At 38.6% G+C, this 23,038-nt stretch overlaps 2 protein-coding genes across 4 annotated transcripts in view; one reads left to right on the plus strand and one right to left on the minus strand.

Annotated features, from left to right (window-relative positions):
• The window catches only part of ubac2 (UBA domain containing 2), a 250,361-nt gene that overhangs the window by 97,609 nt on the left and 129,714 nt on the right, over positions 1 to 23,038 (plus strand). The window lies entirely within an intron of this gene.
• gpr183a (G protein-coupled receptor 183a) lies at positions 12,418 to 22,854 on the minus strand. Of its 2 annotated transcripts, XM_072576628.1 has the most exons (3): positions 22,773 to 22,824; positions 19,399 to 19,513; positions 12,418 to 15,039 (listed from the first exon to the last, which is right to left on the minus strand). In XM_072576628.1, exon 3 carries the CDS (start codon positions 15,008 to 15,010, stop codon positions 13,895 to 13,897), a length of 1,116 nt encoding a protein of 371 aa, XP_072432729.1. In that variant the 5' UTR covers positions 15,011 to 15,039; positions 19,399 to 19,513; positions 22,773 to 22,824; the 3' UTR covers positions 12,418 to 13,894. The 2 variants fall into 2 exon arrangements, with proteins under 2 accessions (XP_072432729.1, XP_072432728.1); XM_072576627.1 differs by lacking the exon at positions 19,399 to 19,513 and having other exon boundaries at positions 22,773 to 22,854.

Consider the following 23,038-nt stretch of genomic DNA (forward strand, 5'->3'; position numbering starts at 1 on the left):
CACATGTAGGAAGTTTTTAGCAACTTACCTTCATTGCCCAGACCTTTGAATGCAGGAGTTGAGATGTCATGTGAGGTTGTACAGGACATTGGTGAGGCTTCTTCTGGAGTACCATGTCTAGTTCTGGTCACCCTGCTATAGGAACGATATTCAGAAGGTTCAGATTTACCAGGATATTGCCAGGAAGGAGGGTTTGAGTTATAGGGAGAGGCTGGATAGGTTGAGACTTTTTTCATACGAGCATCGGGTATTGAGGGGAGACTTATAGAGGTTCATGAAGTCATTCAGGGGTATAAATGCAGGTGTCTTTTCAAAACTTGGGAATTTCAAAACTAGAGGACGTATTTTTAAGGTGAGAGGAGAAAGATTTAAAAAAGACATGAAGGGCAACCTTTTTACACAGAGACTGGTTTGTATGCAGAATGAACTTCCAGAGGAAGTGGTGAATGTGGGTACAGTTACAACGTTTAAAAAAAATTTGAATAAGTAAATGAATAAGACATATTTGGAGGGAGTATGAGCCAAATTTAGCTTGGGATTATGATCACAACAAAAGGTCTGTTTCCGTACTATGACTGTCATAGTTTCCTTTCAGATTCAGGAGCTTATTTACATCACTCTCCATATTAATGAAGTATTCTATCATATGACACTCACTCTCAAAGTGGCTTGCACAGCTCTAATGCAAGTTATAGAATCCCGACAGTGTGGAAATAGGGGGGCCTTTCAGCCCAACAAGTCCACACTGATTCTCTGAAGAGCATCCTATACAGACTCATCAACCCAGCCCATCCCTGTAACCCCACATTTGCTATGGCTAATCCACCTAACCTACGCAGCCCTGGACACGAATCAGAAATTTATCATGGCCAATCCACCTATCCTGCACATCTTTGGGCTGTGGAAGGAAACTGGAGCACTGGAGAAAGCTCACACAGGGAGAACATGCAAACTCCACACAAACAGTTGTCCGAAGCTGGAATTGAACCCGGGTCCTTCGCGTTTTGAGGCAGCAGTACTATCTACTGAACCACCGAGCCTCCACCTGTAATTATCCCTATCTCTAGTTGGTCACTACAGTGACTAGGTTAGTTTTGTCACTCTAATTTTGAACATATTTTTCAGATGTTATGATAATATTTTAACTTAATGAGAGAAAACTATTTCTAACTTTTGGAGAGGCTTACATGTGGAAAGCTCAAACTTTTTATCCCCCCCTGAGTTATAAGTTAAGAAAAAGTATACTTATGGAAGGAGATTTTTTTTAAATCACGGAGAAAAGTTCTTTGTCAATGGAGTTTTGCTTATGGAGCTTTTGGAGAAACATGCACGTGGACAGCTCTGGAGTGAGATTTTTTTAATCAAAGGATTGAAAGCTGTCTACTGGACCACTTAAGGAGTCGTCATTTTAATTTGATTGTTTGCAAAGTGATTGGTTTCATTTAAGGTTTTTATGTTTGATTTGTTTTTGCATGCTTAATATTAATTCTTTGGATAAGGAAAGAGATGCTATTGGAATCTGCTTTTTCTTTCGGCTTGATGGCAGTGAAAGCATACAAGAGACACAGATTTAGGTGGCTAGTAGATTTAGAGAAGTTATTACACAGCAGGATCAATCAGATAGATGGGTGACTGTCAGGAATGGTTAGAAGGTAATTCAGAAGTCTCTTGTGACTATTCCTCTCTCAAACAAATATTCAGTTTTGGGTACTGTTCAGAGGGATAGTATCTCAGAAGAAAATAGAAGAGGTCTTCAGATCTTAGGCACTAAGAATGAACTCTGTTAGGCGGGGTTTGACAACATTTAAAAGAATAATTTTTGTGGGGACTATCCTATTGGGCACAGACAGGAGACCGACTATACAGCAGTGAGCATGAATCTAGGATTTTGTGTTGCTTTCCTAGTGCCAGGATTAAGGACGTTAAATATTGTTGCTGGGAATGGAAGGTTTGAGTTATGGGGAGAGACTGGATAGCCTCGGACTTTTTTCACTGGAACGTTAGAGGATGAGGAGTGACCTTATCAAGGCTTTCAAAATCATGAGGGGTGTAGATAAGGTGAATGGTACGTGTCTCTTCCCTGTTATGCAGGATTTCAAGTCGGGGACATATTTTTAAGATGTGTGTAGAAAGATTAAGATATGAGGGGCAACCTTTGACACAAAGAGTGGTTTGTGTGCAGTGAACTTCCAGAGGAAGTGGGGTTACGGGTACAGTTACAACGTTCAAAATACATTTCAATAAGTACATGAATGAGAAACGTTTGGGGGGATATGTCCAAGCACAAGCAGGTGAAACTAATTTAGTTTGGAATTTGGATGGCATGGATGGTTGGACTGAAGGATCTGTTTCTGTGCTGCATGACTCAATGACTGGCAGCTCATTGTTCCAGGTTTCAGATCTTACTGGAAGGTAGAAAGGGTGGCAAAAGAGGAAGGGAGTTTATGATTAAGGAAAACATTGCTGCTGTAACTAGAGAATATTTCTAAAAACTCATCCAGTGAAAATATGTGTTGAAATTAGAAATAGGAAAGGAATGATCACTTTGTTGGGATTGTACTATATGCTCCCTTTAAGTCAGCAGGAAATTGAGGAACAAATTTGTGGAGTGATCTCAGGTATACGTAAAAATAATAAGGTAGTAATAGCAGATGATTTTAATTTTCCAAAGATTGACTGGGATTACCATAGTGTTAAAGGTTTGGATGGTGAAGAATTTGTTAAATGTGGTCGAGAAAATGTTCTTTATCAATATGTCAATGTTCCTTGTAGAGAAGGAGCAAAACTTTATCACCTCTTGGGTAATAAGACAGGCACGTAACTGAAGTGACAGTGGGAGAATACTTTGGGTCTAATTATCATAATTCTATTAGCTTTTGAAATCAATTCACATTACAGAAGAGGAAGTGCTGGAAGTCTTAGAAAATATACAAGTGGATAAATCTCCAGGACCTGACATAGCGTATCCCAGGATGTTGTGGGAAGTTAGGGACGAAATTGCAGGGCCTCTTGCAGAATCATTTGTGTTATCTATAACTATGGGTGAGGTGACGGATGACTGGAGAGTGGTTAATCTTTTGCCTTTGTTTAAGAAGGAACGTAAGGAGAAGCCTAGAAAGTATAGACTTATGAATTTGATTTCAGCAGTGTGTAAGACGTTGGAGGTGATTCTAAAAGATGGGATTTTTTTTACACTTGGAGGAGCAAGGAATGATTAAAGCAGCATGGTTTTGTATGAGGGAAATCGTGTCTCACAAACTTGATTGAGCTTTTGAAGAAGTAACCAAGAAGATTGATGAGGGCAATGCATTGAATGTTGTTTATTTGGACTTCATTAAAGCCTTTGACAAAGTTCTGCCTTGTAGACTAGTTAATAAAGTTAGATCACATGTGATTCAGGGTGAGTTTGCCAATGGGATACAAAATTGGCTTAATGGCAGGAGGCAGAGAGTGGTGCTGGAGGGTTGTTTTTCAGACTGGAGGCCAGTTACCAGCAATGTGCCACACGGGTCAATGCTGCGTCCACTTTTGTTTGTAAGTTGTGTAAGTGGTTTAGATGATAACATAGAAGGCATGGTTAGTAAGTTTGTGGATGACACCAAAATTGGTGGTATAGTGGACCGTGACGAAGGATATCTAAGGTTACAAAGAGACATTGATCATTTGGGCTAAGGAGTGGCAGATGAAGTTTAATTTGTATAAATGCAAGGTATTGCATTTTGGTAAAACAAACGAGGCAGGATTTATTTATTTAAAATTAAGACCTTAGGTAGAGCAGAGAGATCTAGGGGTTCGGGTGTATAATTCTTTGAAGTTTGTGTCACATATAGATGAGGTAGCTTAAAAAGCATTTAGGATGCTTGCCTTCATTGTAGCTGGCAGATGTCTTTTCCCTAGGGTTGGAATTTCAAGAGTAGGTGCATATTTTTAAGGAGAGAGGAGAACAATTAAGAAAAAATAAGGGGCTACTTTTTTACACAGTGGTTTGTGTGTGAAATGAACTTCCAGAGGAAGTGGTGAATGTGGGTATAGTTACAACATTTAAAAGACATTTGGATAAGTACATGATTAAGAAACATTTGAAGGGATATGGGCAAGCGCAGGCAGGTGGGACTAGTTTAGTTTGGGATTATGGTTGACATGGACTATTTGGTCTAAAGGGTCTGTTTTCACGCTGAATGACTCTGTAACTTAAACCTCTTGTTATCTTTCTCATTGTGTCACCCAAAGATGGACCTATTTATTTTAATTCTGCTCAATTTTCTTTGCTCCTGTGCTTACCCCACCTAAACTAGATCTTGTCCTTAGCCTTGCCATTACTTTTAGAAACTTGCAAGATTTGAACATGAATTGACCATTAATTTCACTGCAGAAATTTAATGCTCATAATTTAGGATGTTCCTTTGATTTTTGTGATAACTGTCAATTCAAGGCTGGTGCTTCTCCTCTGCCCAAATGAACAATATAAATGATTGTTTCTCATTGCTCTGTTTAGGTAAGTTGCTCCTCAATATTATTTTTGTCTGTTCTTGTTTCTGTCTCTTTTTTCTCCCTCTCACTTATTCTAACATTTCTTTCTCTTTATTTTTCTTTTGATACCTTATTTGACTCTAATTCATGAATAATAGACGGGATAAAATACATACATAAAGTGCATACATATGAATTAGGAGCAGGAGTTGATCATTTAGCTCCTTGAGCCTGTTTAACTATTTCGGGTAATCACGGTTAGTCTGGTGTTGCCTCAACTCTATCCCCATAGACTAACAATGCTCTCCTCGTCTCCGTCTTAAACGTAAGAGCCTTTATTTTTAAACAGTGTCCCTTCGTTCTAGTCTCTGTCATAAGGAGAAATATTCTTTTCAGTGTTCACCCTGTTAAGTCCTGTCAAGATCATCTATGTTTCAGTAATATCATCTCTGTCTTCTAAATTCCAACAGCTACAAGCTCAACCTGTACATACTTACACCACAGGATAATGTCTTTAGTCCAACAATCAGTCAAATGAACATTTTCTCAATTGCTTTTAGTGCAATTATATCTGTTTTAAATAAAGGGACCAAAATTGCACACAGACTTCCAAATGTGCATACATAGAGAATGATAGTTAAGTTACAGAAATATTGAATAATTACTTGACTTTGGTATTTACCAAGATGATAAATTAGATGAGATAAGAAGTGATATAATCGGTCCTGAAATAAAAAGTGACAAGTATAAAATAACTTTAGATGAAGCCTCGTACAGACTGCATCCACGTTTCTTAAAAGTATCTAGGGAAACTATACCAAATGCTATTATCCATACTGAATAATTCATTGAAAAAAAGGCAGATTGTTGGGTCGTTATTATCAAACCTACATTTTAGATGGGCGATAGAACATTGCAGGGACTTTAGATCAGTTAACTTAACATCAGTGATAGGGAAAATAGTGGAACTCCAACTGAAGGAGTAAATAGAGAAAAAAAAATCTGGAAGCAAAAATTACAGATGAACAGCATGATTTCAAAAGGTAAAGACTTGTTCGACCAAATTCAATGAATTATTTGATGATGCAAAGGGAGAAATTGGGTAATGCAGTAAGTGTAATTTATCTAAACTGTTAATAAGTTGTTGCATTATAATTTGGTAAATAGGTTAGGATGCAGAATCAGTGCAGAAGGAGCAGAATGGATAGAAAACTGAAAGTAAGACTTGAAGGTATTTAGACCATCAGAAGGTGGGAAGTTAACCTTTCCCAACGATTGTTGCTGGGACCACTTGTCAATAATTTATATTACCAATTCCACTTTGAAATCATTAACTAAGTTTCTAAATTTGCAGATGACGTCAATGGCTCATACTGTGAAGAATTGCAGCAAATTGCAAGAAGGCATTAATAAATTTGTAGAATACAGTATATAATTAGAAAATTAATTTCAACACAAGCAAATGTGAGGTAGTTTGGTAAGTAAAATAAGAACACATTTTGCTTGTAAAATTGAAATACAAGGGTCAAAGAACAAAGAGATTTCAGAGCACAAATATGCAAGCCGCAATGTAGAAATGCAGGCAAATAAAGGCATAAGTGAAGCATTAAAGCTTAATTCTTGAAGGATAGATTGAAAAGGCATGAGACTATGCCAAAGATGTATTGAAGTTAGGTTAGATACACCTGAGTTGTCTGTGGTTCTGGGTGCCATATCATAAAAATGGTTAGGCACTGGAGAAAATGCAACAAAAATTTACAAAGATGATATCAGATCTGTGTGTTATATTTATCAGGAAAGGATGAAAAAGTTCTGCCATTTAAGTCCTGAAAATAGAAAGCTTAAGTATGGCCTAATTGAAGTTGTTGAACGTATGAAAGATTGCAGTAGAACACTCAAGGCAATCAATAATAAGATAGTCACCAAGGAATCAATTGGGAAATTCAGAAGAAACCTTTTCTAGGTGATGAGTGGTGAGAATGTGGAAGTTGGTACCATATTGGGTAATAGAGGTGACTAATACAGATGTGTGTAATGAAAAGTAGATAAGTACATGAGGGAGAAATTAACAGAAGGTTACAGAGATATAGATAGCTCAAGAGAAAAATAAACACTGGCATGCATTAGATGGGCTGAATGGCTTGTTTTTCTGTTGCACATTCTGTGTTTCTTTCTTGATCGTTATTTGACATTGGCTATAGGAGATAGATAGTTGTTCCATCATTCATCAAAGTGCAAGATATTCTGTTGTCTTTGTCGCGCTGTTTTCAGCTTCATTTCTGGCAAGCTTTGGCTGAAATTATTTTTCAACCGAAATGTGAAGGAAAAGGTCCAACATTCTGGGCTTGCTACATAATGCTCCGCTCCAGTGAGGTATGAACCCATTGTCTACCTTGCTTTCTCCATGACTATTTTCCAGTTGCTGTTGTTTTATGTACTTTATATCTTCTTTGGTTTTCTTTTGTGGTATGGATATTTGCAAACTCTGCAGTACTTGGGTGCTTTTCCTAAACTGGGAAAAATTAAGTTCCTGTACTGTGAATGTTAGAATAGTGAAAGAAGATTCTTAATCTGTTGCTCTCAACTATGTATGTTTTCCATTGCATTGTAACACTGTCCAGGTCAGCTTCCCATGCTCACCACTCTAAACTCAAGCAAACATCTCCACTGTTGGTATCCAGTCACCTGTCAGCCCTGTACTGACTGACCTACATTGGCCAGTTGAGCAACACCTCCATTTGAACATCTTATGTTTGTGGGAAATACTATGGCCTTTCCTAACATAGCAATTGTAGAGGTGACGTGATATTTGTGGGATGTAAATAATGTTAAACTGATGAACTGGAGAATCTTCTAGACAGAAGCTTGGGTATGCTTGGGAAGGATTTTGTTTGTTTGCTATTTGTCAGCAAATGTTTACTTACATTTACAACTGGTGAATAAAGGAAATCTTATTCTCCTTTAGAGGGTTGATAGATGAAACATTTCACAAGAACTGTCATAGGATTATGCAGAACAGAGGAGACTCAGTGCAGCAAGGGTTCAACTTTTTTTCCCAAGATCAGAGAACTCAATGTTTTATTTATAAATCAGGTATAGAACCATAAAGCATATCCTTCCATCTCCACTTCCCCAGTGTGTGATGGAGGAGCAGTCTGTTCACTCATTCCAAGATCTGTTGCTTTGATTTCACACTTTCAAATAGCATCCTTCAAGGAAGGATGCCTTCACAGAATAACATTTCTTATAGAAGTCAACACACACTTTCATGCTGGAATTCATCTACTACAAACTTAAAAGGTGCCAGCTGTTGTAAAAGCTAAAGCAAAAGCCACAGCCGAATGAAACCATAGGCATTTGGCCAACAGGCGTCTCCTCATGGGCTTGGCAATCACAACAGAAGACAGGTTTATTCTCATTTGTTTCACTGCGGGATCTCTGACTATGGTTAATTGATTACTTAAGTGACTGAACAAATTTGAAGGGGAAACAGCCTTGTGGTGAAGAGGTTGTGTCCTCCTGCCTTTTGATTGGATGGTCCAGGTTTAACTTCCATCTGCCTTGAGATGTGTTAAAACATGTCTGAAAAAGTTGACAAAAAATAATTTCAAGGAGAATAGGTACAATTCTGTGTGGAATGAGCTAAGTAATCAATAAATTTTATCTGCAAGGAAAATCTTTCTTGAATTGTGTTTTGCCAACAGGCTTAGATCTGAACTGACAGAGATCATTCAACTCTTTGAAAGAGGTACGCAATTAATCCAAATCCACTAGTTTTTGCCCTTAGCTATGCAAATATATTATTTTCGAGTGTACATCCAATTGCCTTTGACTGTTACTATTGAGCTTGTATCTACTGCCTTTTCAGGTCATTAAATCAGACTATGTTGAAATAAAATTGGTATTTTTTATGGAAATGATCTTGGAAATAAATCTTGTAGCCAGCTGTGTCTCAATGGGTGGCACACTTTCCTTAGTTAGAAGGTTTTGGATATAAAAGAATTAGCTGAGCTGACGCTCCCAATGCAGTCCTGCGGGCGTGCTAAACTGTCACCTACCGTGTCTTTTGGATGAGGCATTAAATTAAAGCCTTGTCTGTCAGCAGTGGACTCGCCAACTTTAAGGGCATTTAAATGGACATTGGATAAACATTTGAATGATAATGGAATTGTATAGGTTAGACGGGCTTCAGATTGGTTTCACAGGTCGGCGCAACATCAAGGGCCAAAGGGCCTGTACTGTGCTGTAATGTTTTCTGTTCTATGTCCTCACAGATGAAAATAAAAGATCCCATGATGTTATTTTAAAGAAGAACAAAAGAGATTTCCCTGGTGTCATAGCCATTATGCATCCTTCATACAATATCACAAAGAAACAGGCCTTGGGTAGGGTTATAGAACAGAGAGACCCAGGGGTTCAGGAACATAATTCTTTAAGGTTTGCATCACAAGTGGTCAGGGTGGTTAAGAAGGCATTCAGCACGCTTGCCGTCATTGCTCATATCTTTGAGTATAGGAGTTGGGATGTCATGTCGAAGTTGCACAGAATGTTGGTGAGGCCATTTCTGCAGTACTGTGTCCGTTTCTGGTCGTCCTGTTATAGGAAGTATATTATTAGACTGGTGAGGGTTCAGAAGAGATAGATCAGGATGTTGTTGGGAATGGAGGGTTTGAGTTATAGGAAGAGGCTGGATAGGCTGGAACTTTTTTCATAGAAGATTGAGTGGTGTCCTCATAAAATGTTTAAAGTCATGAGGGGTACAAATAAGATGAATGGATGTGTCTTTTTCCTAGGGGGCATATTTTTAACGTGAGAGGGGAAAAAGTTTAAAAAAGACATGGGCAACGTTTTTACACAGTGAGTGGTTTATGTGTGGAATGAAATTCCAGGGGAAGAGGTAGCTGTGGGTACAGTTACAACTTTAAAAAGACATTTGGATGAGTATGAATAAGAAAGATTTGGAATGATTTGGGCCGAGCTCAGGCAGGTGGGAAGAGTTTAGTTTGAGATTATACTCTGCACGGACTGGTTGGTCCGATGGGTCTGTTGCATGTTGTATAAATCTATAATTCTAAACAGACAATTTTGTTGTTAACACATTGCTGTTTGTAGGAACTTACAGTGCTTAAGTGCTTCAACTCCTACATTACTACGCTAATTCAAAAGAACTCCATTAGCTCTCAATCAGTTAGAGATGTGCTGAAGTTGTGAAAAATGATCTAGAAATATTTTTAAACTTGTAGGGTAGAATACCCTATGTAAATGGTTACCGGTCGATCTGAAAATGCAGGAATTTAGTATCATGTAAATAAAGTCAGAGGGTAAGCAGGTGCAGATCAGTGAGTAAAAAGATGATGGCTGAAAGGAACATAGTGTGATTTAGCATATGCGCAATGCAGAGTTTTGGATGAGTTCAAGTTTATGAATATTACAAAATTGGAGGGCAACCTGGAGAACAGCAGAGTAGTGAACATTGCAGGGAGCAAATGCATGGATGAGGATTTCAACAGTAGATGAGTTGCGCTGGAACAGAGATGACAATAGTCCTGCCACTGTGATGACATGCAGGCTAACTGCACCTAAAAGTTGCAGGGCAACTATGTCCAAAGTGGAATGAATCCTACTGAGGAGTGTGTGTTTAGATACTGCAGAGTCATTTCTAATAGGTTTCAAATGGAAAATAACCAACATTTGGACTTAGTGTTTCTGTTGGATAGCCTTGGTCGGCACAGTGGCTCACTGGTTAGCACTGCTGCCCATCAGAGCCAGGGACTCAGGTTTGATTCCTGACTCAGGCAACTGTCTGTGTGGAGTTTGCTCTTTCTCCTCTTGTCTGTGTGGGTTTCCTCTGGTGCTCTGGTTTCCTCCCACAGTCCAAAGCTGTGCAGGTTAGGTGGATTGGCCGGGGGAATGTAGGATTGTGGGGATGGGGCAGGGTGGTGGGTCTGAGTGGGTTACTGTTCAGAGGGTCGGTGTGGACTTGATGGGCCAAATGGCCTGTTTCCTCACTGTAGGGATTCTATGATTCTGTGACCGGAGAGAAAGTAGGCCCTCTTAAAAGAGCAACATTCTCAAAAATCATCAACAAAATTGTTTATGTGTGGAACCACAGGAGATGGGGTTCCACTATCTGAGCAGACAGGGGAAGCCCTAAATGTGTTTTTTGCTTTGGTTTTCACCAAGGAAAGGGAACTTGTTGTAAATGAAAACTTAGAGGAGCTGGGATACAGTCTTGACCAGATCAAGATTGATGAAGCTGATGTGCTAGAAATTTTGGAGAACATTAAGATTGATAAGTCCCCAGGGCCAGACCAGATTTATCCTAGGCTGCTTCGAGAAGCGAGAAAGGAGGTTGCTAAGCCGCTGGCAAGGATATTTGCCTCCTCACTCTCCACAGGAGTTGTACCGGAGGATTGGAAGGAGGCGAATTCTGTTCCTCTTTTCAAGAAGGGTAATAGGAAAATCCCTGGCAATTACAGACTACTCAGTCTTACATCTGTGGTCAGCAAAGTTTTGGAAAGAATTGTAAGGGATAGGATTTATGACTATTTGGCAAAGCATAGTGTGATTAAAGACAGTCAGCATGGCTTTGTGAAGGGCAGGTTATGCCTCACAAATCTTATTGAGTTCTTTGAGGTGTCAAGACAGGTCAATGACAGTTGGCACTGGATGTGGTGTATGTGGACTTCAGCAAGGCAGTTGATAGGGTTCCCCATGGTAGGCTCATTCATAAAGTCAGGAAGTATGGGATACAGGGAAATTTGGCTATCTGGATTCAGAATTGGCTGGCTGACAGAAGGCAGAGAGTGGTTGTAGATGGAAAGTATTCTGCCTGGAGGACAGTGTTGAGTGGGGTCCCGCAGAGCTCTGTTCTTGGGCCTCTGCTCTTTGTAGTTTTTATAGATGACTTGGATGAGGAGGTTGAGTGGGTTAATAAATTTGCAGATGACACAAAGGTTGGAGGTGTCGTCGATAGTATAGAGGGCTACAGTGTGACATAGACAGGATGCAGAGCTAGGCTGAGAAATGGCAGATGGAGTTCAAAATGGATAAATGCGAAGTGATGCATTTTGGAAGGTCGAACTCAAATGCTGAATATAGGATTAAAGACAGGATTCTTGGCATTGTGGAGGAACAGAGGGATCTGGGTGTGCAAGTACATAGATCTCTCAAAGTTGCCACCCAAGTGGATAGTGTTATTAAGAAAGCGTATGGTGTTTTAGCTTTCATTAACAGGGTGATCGAGTTTAAGAGCCGCAAGGTTTTGCTGCAGCTCTAGAAGTCCCTGGTGAGACCACACTTGGAATATTGTGTCCAGTTCTAGTCGCCCTGCTATAGGAAAGATACAGAGGCTTTGGAAAGAAAGTTTACCAGGATGCTGCCTGGACTGGAGGGCTTGCCTTATGAAAAAAGGTTGAATAATCTCAGACTTTTCTCTCTGGAGAGAAGGAGGAAGAGAGGAGATCTGATCGAGGTGTACAAAATAATGAGAGGAATAGATAGATTCAATAGCCAGAGACTTTTCCCCAGGGCAGGATTGACTGGTACGAGAAGTCACAGTTTGAAGATATTAGGAGGAAGGTATAAAGGAGACGTCAGAGGTAGGTTCTTTACGCAAAGAGTTGTGAATGCATGGAATGTGTTGCCAGCTGTGGTGGTGGAAGTCATTGGGGACATTTAAGAACTGCTGGACATGCATATGGATAGCAATGAGTTGAGGGGTGCGTAGGTTGTTACTATATTTTACATTAGGATTAAATCTCAGCACAACAACGTAGGCCAAAGGGCCTATTCTGTGCTGTACTTTTCTATGTTCTATAGGTGAGAAACTAATTGAGATTTCATGTCAGTATTTACTGAGAAGGAGGATTTGGAAGCTAGAGAACTTGGAGAAATAAATAGTGATACCTTGAAAAATGCCTTTATTACAAAGAAGGAGGTGCTGAATGTCTTAAATCCTCAGGCTCTGAGCAGTTGCATCCTAGAACTTTATGGGAAGGTGGGGAAGAGATGGTTGGGTCCCTTGCTGAAATAGTTGTATCATTAATAGCCACAGATAAGGTGCCACATGATTTGAGAGTGGCAAATGTGGTGCTATTATTTAAGAAAGGTGGAGCCAGGGAACTTTGGACCAGTGAACCTGACGTCAGTGGTGGATAAGTTGGTGGAAGGGAATCTTAGGGAAAGAATTTACATGTATTTGGAATGGCAAGGACTCATTAGGGATAGTCAACAAGGCTTTGTGCCAGGAAATCGATTGATTGAGTTTTTTAAAGTAGTGACAAAGAAGATTGTTGAAGGTAGAATGGTGAACATTGTCTATATGGACTTCAGCAAGGTGTTCGCTAAGGTACACTGATTAGATCACATGTAATCTATGGGGAGCTAACCATTTGGACACGAAATTGGCTTGAAGGCAGGAGACAGAGGGTAATGGTAGAGGGTTGCTTTTCGGACTGGAGACCTGTGACCAGTAGTGTGCTGCGAGGATCGGTGCTGGGTCCACTGCTTTTTGTCATTTATATAAATGGTTTGGATGTGAATATAGGAGAAATGGATAGTATGTTTGCACATGGCACCAAAATTGATGGTGTAGTGGATAGTGAAGGAGGTTATCTCAGAACATTATGAGACCTTGATTAGATGGGCCAGTGAGCTGAGGAATGGCAGATGGAGTTTAATATAGATAAATGAGGTTTTGCACTTTGGTAAGGCAAATCAGGTTAGGTCTTATACAGTTAATGGTAGGACCTTGGTGAGTGTGGCTGAGCCAGTTGAAAGGGTGCAGGAAAAATTTACAAGATTTTGCCAGGGTTGGAGGGTTTGAGCTATGAGGAAAGGCTGAATAGGCTGTGGCTATTTTCCTGGAGCGACAGAGGCTGAGGGATGACTTGATAGAGATTTATGAAAACGTGAAGGGTCTAGATTGGCTATTTACCCTATGTCATTTTCCCTGGGATAGAGGAATCCAAAACTAGAGAGCATTGATTTAAGGTGAGAGGGGAAAGATTGAAACAAGACGTAAGGGGCAACTTTTTCATGCAGAGGGTGGGAAGGTGTATTTAGAATGAGCTGCCGGAGGAAGTCATGGACGCTGGTACAATTACAACATTTAAAAAAAGGTACCTAGATGGGTATATGAAGGTTTCAGAATGATATGAGCCAAATGCTAGCAAATGTGGCTCGATCAGTTTAGGATATCTGGTCGGCATGGACAAATTGAACCTGTTTCCATGCTGTACAATTCTATGATTCTATGACTATTCCAGGAAAGTGAAAAACTACTTATAACTTAAGAAGGTTAACAAAAACACAGTTTACTTCTGTACAATTTGTGCAGGTAACATGGTTAACATACACATTGAGGTTTTTAGGCTGGTTGCCTTGCTTTTGTCTTTTCCTGTTATCCTTGAGGAAATTGTCTCTACAAGTTGGTGTCAGAAGTTGTCCCTATTGCAGGCTTGTTATTCCCAACCCCAGGTGAGTAGTTGTCTGGGGTGGTCTTAACGCCACTTGAAATAGACACGCTAACGGGTTGTCTGAACATCTTGAGGACAATGCTCCTGTAACCTTTACAGGCAAAGAAATAGATGAAAGGGTCCAGGCAGCAGTTAAAGTTCATCACAGAAACAGTCGCGTGTAGAGCTACTTGAAAGTTCTGTTGCTCCTGGCAGGGTATTTTGTACTGCAACTTTTTGATCATGTGTTGCACAATGGCCACGTGGTAGGGAGTGAAACATATAAAGAACACAAAGAGTACAAGCAGGATTACGTTGTTAGCTTTTTTGTTTCTTCCTGATTTTTCAGTTAAGGGGTTCTCCTTTGCTGATTTGAAGAGTTTAGAGCTGACCTTTGAGTAACAAAATAGCATGATAACCACAGGGAGCAAGTAACCGATTATACAAGCACCAAGCAGCATTTCTGGAAGGTTTGGAATAGACTCAAAATTTGGGTATTCCATACATGTTAAGAAGTTGCCTTCAGCCATTTTGGACATTTTGATAAGCAGCAGTGGTATCGTCTGGCAAAGAATAATTATCCACACAACAGTGCAGATTTTTTTGACGTTTCGGACGTTGCGGAACTTCGAATGTCGGAATGGATATATTACTGCGAGCAACCGATCCAAACTTAAGCAGGTCATGAAGCTTACACTGGCATATATGTTGCTATAACAAATAACTGCAGTAATTCTGCACATTATTTCACCAAATGGCCAGTTAAATCCTCGTGCATAGTATATTATTCGGGCAGGTAGAACAGCAGCAAAGAAAATGTCTGAGATGACCAGATTCATGGAGTAAAGTGTAGTCGAATTGATTTTTTTCTGCTTTTTTCTGATGGCGACTATGGCAAGGCCATTGCCAAAGACGCCAACAATAGATATAACACTGTAGACTATTGGCAAAACGATACGGGCTGTGTGGTAGTGGCTGTACAGATTACACACTGAAGTGTTAGTCATTGAATTATTCACTGTTGAGTTTGCCTCCATGGAAACTGGAAATGTTGAATTTTTCACAGTCGGGTGTGCTCCCATGAGCTCTCCGGAAACTGGAACTGCAGCGGCTATATTAAACAAACAAATCTTAATTTCAGTTCAGGATTTATCATTAATCAAAGTCTGCTGTGGAAGTGGTTCAGTAAACGAAGGACAAAAGTAGTAAATTGTTAAGAACTGGAATGTACTGCCTGAAAGGGTGGTGGAAGCCAATTTGATCATAGTTTTCAAAAGGGATATTGGATAAATATCTTTTTAAACTCTTTAATAGCATGAGAGCATCATTGGTAAGATCAGCATTTAGTAGCCAGTCTGAATTGCTCTTGAACTGAATAGCTTATTTGGCTATTTTCAAGGGGTTGTTAGAGTTAGGTAAAAGCTGTGGGTGCAGTGTCACATGTAAGCCAAATCAAGTGGGAATAGCAGATTTTCTTCCTTAAAGACCTTTTGTAAACTATTCATTTTAAGAGTATCAGAGATGAAGAACTTCAGTTATGTGGAAACTAAAGTCATGCATGGATGGGTCTTTAGAATAGACAAGTTTAAGCAAGATTAAACTCCATTCAAACACCTTAAAATTTTGACAATCAGGAGGAGCTGTTTAACTTTCAACTAGTTCTCCACAAGACTAGCAGAAGAATCAATAACACATGGATAGTTTGAAAGTAATTGATAAAAGGAATAAAGGAGATATGAGAATTCTTCTTAAGCAACAATTTATGACTTGGTCTGTGCTGACTGAAAGAATGGCAGATTCAGTTTTATTATTCAATGTGGAATTGAATGTCTACCTGAAAGGAGAAAAAGTATTGCAGGGCTGTGAAGGTGGTACCTCAAATAGTACAACACTTGATCACTACTGTACTAAGATTTTATTCTCAAGTTTTAAGCAGGATTTGAATCCACAACCTCTGACTCAGTATGTTGGGCATTGAGTAAGGACAGCACTGAGCCTGGCATTGATGCACATGATAGGCTCATTGCTTTTTGCCATTGACTACACCAGTTTACACTCGAGTTGCTCTCTGTCGTAAAAGGTAACACTCGTATTAGTACAGGCAGAATCCTGCCACAGTCAAGAGTAAAGAAAATCAAACTGAGCTTGCTAAGTAACTTACTGTCTTTAAATGAAGACTTTCATAGCATACTTCTAAAAATATTTGACTGAATATTTGCTGTACAAACTGTCTTTCATTGCCAGAGGTAACTTACTTTCATTTGACAATCTACAAGCAAGTTTGCTATAAGCCTTTATTTGTTTAAATATTTATTTTAAACTGATCACCTTACTAAAAGAAATAGTCTTCAGATGCATAATGTTTTATTTTCATTATGATAGCTTCTTTCTTGTGAAACCATTGAAGACCTTTCAGTGTGTTACTGGAATCTTTGTTTTACTGGAATTTCATTCATCTGTTTAATTCTAATTTTATGTCATTTAATGACCCTCTGAAACACAAGTGGTGCAGGGCAGGGGCAGAGGGATCTGGGTGTAACTATACAGTGATCATGGAACACGGCAGGGCAGGTAGAACAGTAATTAAAAAGGTGTACGAGGGCAGGTAGGTCATGTTGAATTTATGTAAAGGCACTTACTAGACCTCAGTTTGAATACTGTCTACAGGTGTGGATGCCACATTATAAGGAGGCTGTAAAGGTATTGGAAAGAGTGCAGAAGTAGATTGTAAGAGTGGTTTCGGGGATGAGGAGCTTCTGTTTTGAAGATATATTGAAGAACTTCAGACTGTTTTCTTGGAAGAGAAGGCATTGAAGGGGAGATCAGTTAGAGGTTTTCAAAATCGTGAGTGGCTGGATAGATTACATTTGGAAGACTATTTCTCACTCATAATAAGAACAAGATCAAGCTGTCATTGATTTAAAGGAACCAGCAAAAGAAGGAAGATTTAAGTGAGGAAAAACTTTTTCACCCATTGGGTAGTTAAAGTATGATGTGGAGGTGCTAGTGTTGGACTGGGGTGTCAAAATCAGAAGTCACGTGATACCCAAGTTATCGTCCAACAGCTTTATTTGAAATCGCCGCTTTTGGAGCACTGCTGCTTCATTAGGTGAACAACCCTGAGGTGTTGCCTCTCTACAGGACAAAGTGCCGAAGGAGCAGCACTCGGAAAGCTCATTATTTCACATAAACCTGTTGAATGATAACTTGGTGTTGTGTGGCTTCTGACTTAGTTAAAATATGAAATACACTGCCTAGAAGTGCATTGGAGGCAATCAAGAGAGCGTTGGATAATTATTTGCGTAAAAATAATGGGAAAAGGCAGGCAATTAGCACTAGCTAATAATCTTGTCTAATGAGCTTGTGCAGGCACAAAAGGCTGAATGATCACCACCTGTGTCGTGACACTTCTGTTTTTCTGTGGCATTAATGATGCTATATAAATACAAGATGTTATTGCATGTAGGACACTAGATTTAAGACCCTTAATGTAAGGTAGTTCCTAAACTATCAATAAGGAACATATCTCCACCCTGATAGTGTTGAGTGTATGGAAAGTACTGCATTTCATTCTAGTTCTTTTGCCATTTTTCTGTCAACAAGCTATGTGCTTCTGGTGCCATTGCCAACATATTCATTCCTTTTATTTTGTCTATCTTATTCACTTTGTCTTTGCATCCCAAACTCTCAAACCCAAGCCTTCCAGAAGCATGATCTATAACTATCTTAGCACCTAATATTTCAGTACCATATCTGTACAAATGTCTTTACTAATCTTCAAGCAAACTAAAGGAATGGCACCTCATCTTTCTTTTGGTCTCAAAATCAATTCAAATTATTTCAACTGCTCATGATTTCTCAAGCAGACATTTTCTCTGCAAATGCTGGTAATAATTCTCTTGGTGACATTTCCACCACCTCTGAATCAATCTTTTATTCCTTCATTTATACTATCACCACACCAGATCTCGCATCATCATCATGTGTCATAAAATCACTTCTGCTTTTCAATCTATCCCTTTGCTGTTATCTTCAACCCTGATCTTTTGGCTGCCTGTCTACCTACTGAACAGAATCACAGAAATGTTATGGTGCAGAAGGACCTCACTAGCTCTCCAAGTAAATATCATGACGCAGTGCAGTTTTCCTGCCTTTACCCCATATCCTTGTACATTATATAAATAGGAACAATCATCCAATGCCTCCTTGAATGCTTCAATGAAACCTACCTCTACCACATTTCTTGATAGTGCATTTCAGACCTAAACCACTCGTAGTTTTTTTTCTCTCATCACATTTGCTTCTTTGCAATTCATATTAAATCTGTACCCTTTCATTCTCAATGATGTTATAAACAGTTTCTCCCTACTAGTCTAACCTCTACACTCATGATTTTGAAAACTTCTATTGGATCTCCTCTTAACTTTCTTCTCTCCATGGACAATAGTTTCAACATCATCAATTTGTCTTCACAACTGAAGTTTCTCATCCCTGGAATCATTTTGTACTCCAAAGTGTTCACTTCCTTCCTATAGTGTAGAACTGTATACAATACTCTACCTGAAGCCTAGCAAGTCCTGTACAAATTCAGCATAACATCCTTGTCCTTGTACCCTTATGCCCCTATTAATAAAGCTCATATTGCATGTTTTATTAATCATTCTATTTGTTCTATCACCTTCAACATACTGTACATATATACACTTATCCCCTCCACTCCTGTGCCCATTTAGAATTATACCCTTTATGTTGTCTGTCTGTGTTCCTTCAACTAAATACATCACCTCGTATTCCTGTGCATTGAATGTTATTCCCCACCATCTGACCATTCCACTAAATTGCCTATGTCCTTTTGGAGTTCTACACTATCATCTTCACTGTTTAGTGCTTCCATCTTTTGTAGCATCTGCAAACATTGAAATTGTCCCTTGCACACCAAGATCTAGATGATTAATCTTTATCAGGAAATGTAAGGATGTTAATATCAAAAGCTGGGGATCACCACACCAGCCTGAAAATTATCCATTGACCTTTACTATCTGTTTTCTATCACTCAGCCAATTTTGTTACTTACTACCCTTGCTACTGTAACTTTTATTCCGTAAAGTTTTCTCACAGGTTTGTTGTGTGGCACTGTACCAAATGTCTTCTTGAAATCGATATACACCACATCAACAGCTCATTGATCCTTTCTGCCAACTATTAGATCTTTAGCTTTTTCCAGTTTTAATGAAATATTGACCTGAAATACTTCTAGTATTCTTGTTCTACAGATGCTCCCTAACCTATTTATTATCTGCCCACTGTATTCTGTTTTTATTTCAGATTTCCAATGCTTGGTTTTGCTTTCATCTTTATGAATTTTCTTCAGTTCTCTAATCTTTTGTCCAACCAATATCCTTTTTTAAACTTTTAATGTTTTCCCAGCTACCATCCAAACAACTGATCTGCCATCAACAGCCATACTTACCGAATGTCAAAACTAGTCGGTTATTCCTTATCTGTTAAGATGCTCACTCTTTTGCCGACATCCACATGAATATTCATAACTTTGGTCTAACCAACATTGGTCTTCATTCGATAACCTGTTATGACAAACAACTGTTGGCTGTTCATATCTTTCTGCCAAGCTTCATTATTGACAGTTCTGACAACTTTCACTATCTGAGAAATAATTTTCACCCTACTTCTACCATGTTTAAAATCTTGATTGGAGCATATTCTGTATATAGTTATGTACTCTGTTTTATATATCTGAAGGCACTGGAGAAAGTATAAAAATAAGATGAACAATAGTACTGAATTATTCCATTTATTAGGAAAGACAGAACAGGCTGGGGCTTTTTTTCCTCAAAAAGCACTTTGTGCAAGTTCACCATCAGCCTTGATCACAAATTTATATACTCTCAGTGTAAATGAGCAGTTACGATATGTAACGCTGACTGTACTCATCCCTGTGTTGAAATCCTTCATGATCATGCCCCTGCCTATTGCTATAACCTCTACACCCTCAACCCTCCTGGAGAGTTGGCTTTGGTCTACTTTTGACCTCTTTGCTCCATCAACAACAGCTGTGCCTACAGCTCTCTTGGTGATTTGCCCTAGAATTCTCTCCCTATACCTCTCAGCACCTCACAGTTTATTCAAAATACTCTTTAAATCTTTGATTTGTTCTACCATCTCTTTCTTTTGCTTAATGTCATTTTTTTACCTGATAATCCTTTGATGAAGCACCTTGGAAAATGTTATTACTTTAAGGTGTTAAATACAAGTTCTTGTTTTAAGAGAAATTTATAGCAGAGAAGCTACGCTAAATCTACAAGCAACTTTAATTATACTGCACTTGGTGCACTGAACACTCCTGCTTTTCTTAACATAAGAAGGATGTAGAAGCATGAAGAGGAGAAAAAAAAAATTGCAAGGTTGATGCCAGAACTGATAGGTTACAAAAATCAAGCATCAGGAAAGTAGTAGCTAGGACTCCTCAAAATAAATTAAGGTTAAGGGTGTCCTGACAGATCTTTACAATTATAATGGCATTCAATAAAACTAGTTATCAATGTAGATGATCATAAACAAATTTATTAATGATTTCAGGAAAAGCCTTTTGGAGAATGATATATCCTTTACCTTGAGGGAGGTGCAAATGTAAATCTCCTTATCAAATGAACCAGATGAGATGAAAAGTGTGGACACATTTAAGGGGAAGAAAGGAATAGAAGGATATGCTGATTAGGTGAGAGGAGTTAGATTAGGGCAAGGTTCTTGTTGAATATAAGATCATCTGACCAGTTGGGCTAAACATTTTGTGTCATTCTGGGAGACTGAGATTTTGAAGTGAAGTCAAACATTGCTGGAAATCAGTGGGTCAGACAGCATCCGTGGAGATAGAGCAAGCTAAGGTTTCGAGTCTAGATGACTCTCCAACAGAGCTGACATGGTATATTGAACACCTGCTATAAATCTGTGAGACACTGAAGGGAAAGGTTGACTGTGAAATGTGATTTCAGCTAGATGAATACCAGGAAGTGGCAATTCAAACTAAGGGAGAGCGTATTTGAGAGAAATTAACAGAATGTGATGATGAGGAACAGAGGGAGGAGAAACAAGTTTACTTATTCTGCTCTGAGTTTTCTGCACTATATAAAAGTGCAATTTGAGGGGCCCTCTTGTAGCATAATGCTAATGTCCCTACCCTAGGACCAAGAGGCACGGGTTCAAGTCCTGCCTGCTCTAGAGGTGTGTAATAATATCACTGAATGGGTTGATTAGAAAAATCTGTTAATAAACACATTTAATTTGCTGCTTTGTGTCATTTCTTGCTTAATAAGTGCATATTTGAAAAGAATAATATACTGCAGGATACATTCATTTAATAGCAAAGATTTGGAGAAGCTTCTGAAGGCTCTAGGGGAAAGTTAAATACATAAGAGAGAAAGGAATTGATGGACATGCTGATAAAGTCAGATTAAGGAGGATGAAAGAAAGCTTTTGAGGGGTATATTCACAAAACATCAGTTGACCAAATGGTACGTTTTGGTTCTCTAAGTATTTTTTTTTAATATGTACACATATGTAATATAAAATGTATCACAGCAGCTCAACAAGCCTCTTTGAACAATACTTGCTAAATCCAGAACCTTAATTAGTTGGAATGAGAGCTGATACATGACGATACAGGTTACACACTGTCTTTCACTGTTGCTGGGTCAAAAACCTGGAGCTCCCTTCTTCACAGTATGGGTATAGCTACACGCAATTTACAGCAGTGGTTCAAGGAGGCAGCTTGCCAGTATCTTCTCATTGGCACTAAGGGAGAGTGAGCAAATGTTGGCCTTGACAGCAATGTTCACATCCCATGATAAAATGAAAAATTTTTTTAAAAATTCTGCTTAGTGCATTAACACATTTAAAGTAACCAAAATTGTTTGCTAAGAAAGCATTCAAATAAATGGATTCGTGCACTTGAAAATAAATACACTGTGCAAACTCATTACTAATGTTTCACAACTCAATGTTAGCTCATTTTGTGTGTGTAGAAGTAGCTCAATCCAAGAACACTGCAGATTAAACTATTCATTTTACAGGATATAGCTCTTAAATATAGTTCTCTACCACCATTGTTTTCTTATGGTGCTTGAAACAAGGTAACACTACTTGGATGAAGCCTGCGATAATAAATACCACAAGTTCTATTCTGATCACGTGTATTAATTTCTTGGTTGCTTGCATGCTTTGTACACTATTTCTCCTCTTCACTTTTGAACTTCTACTTTCCAACCTCCAACTCCCTCATACCTTTCCCCGCCCTAAGCACATTTCTTACTCGTATGTTACAAAATGGTTTTTCCATGATAATGTTTATGAATAGCAGTTCAATAATTTAAGTATGTTGTAGTTTTAAATGTTGGATTGTGGAGAAACTTGCATGACCGTTGCCATTTCTCAATGAATAAATTTCAATAGTTCAAATTATGCTACATGCTGGATTTGACACAAGGACTATCACGATTATGAAAAGACTTTTTAAATAAATCGTGACATAATTTTTTTGATTTATTCATTCAACTACTTTTGTCAGAAATTAAAACTGACGTTAGCTTTATTGTTTTCAAGAATTATTCTTGAAAAGATATTTTGCAAAATGATTTAAATTTATCTAATTGCAACCTCAAAGCATGTTAGTTATGCAGTAGCATCTGAGAATTATGTCTCAAGATGAAATATTTGAAGAAAGCCAACATGACTCTAAAAGTAAGCCACAATATTATTTTACAAATACAGTAAAATAATCCTCTCAATTCACAATTAAATTTTAAATTTTGAATAAGAGTCAATACTTACACACTAAACACCTTCAACTTGTGTCTGTAGCTGGACCTATCCTCTAAGCTTGTGATGTTGTGTCAAATTGTAAATCGTTAATACTGAAGGCACCTGCCTTGTATCAGATAAAAGTAGTTTTGACGTGTTAGCTTTTTTTAAAGCTATGAGCTAAATCTTTGACGAGCATATCAGTTTCCTGTGGTTTAGGCTGTTCCATGAGAGTGTACAACTCTTCGTCCATTGATTTCTGAGAAGTGAAACTTGAAATGATTCTCACTCACTGA

This window comes from Chiloscyllium punctatum, chromosome 9 (genome assembly GCF_047496795.1).
Source record: "Chiloscyllium punctatum isolate Juve2018m chromosome 9, sChiPun1.3, whole genome shotgun sequence".
NCBI lineage: Eukaryota > Metazoa > Chordata > Chondrichthyes > Orectolobiformes > Hemiscylliidae > Chiloscyllium > Chiloscyllium punctatum.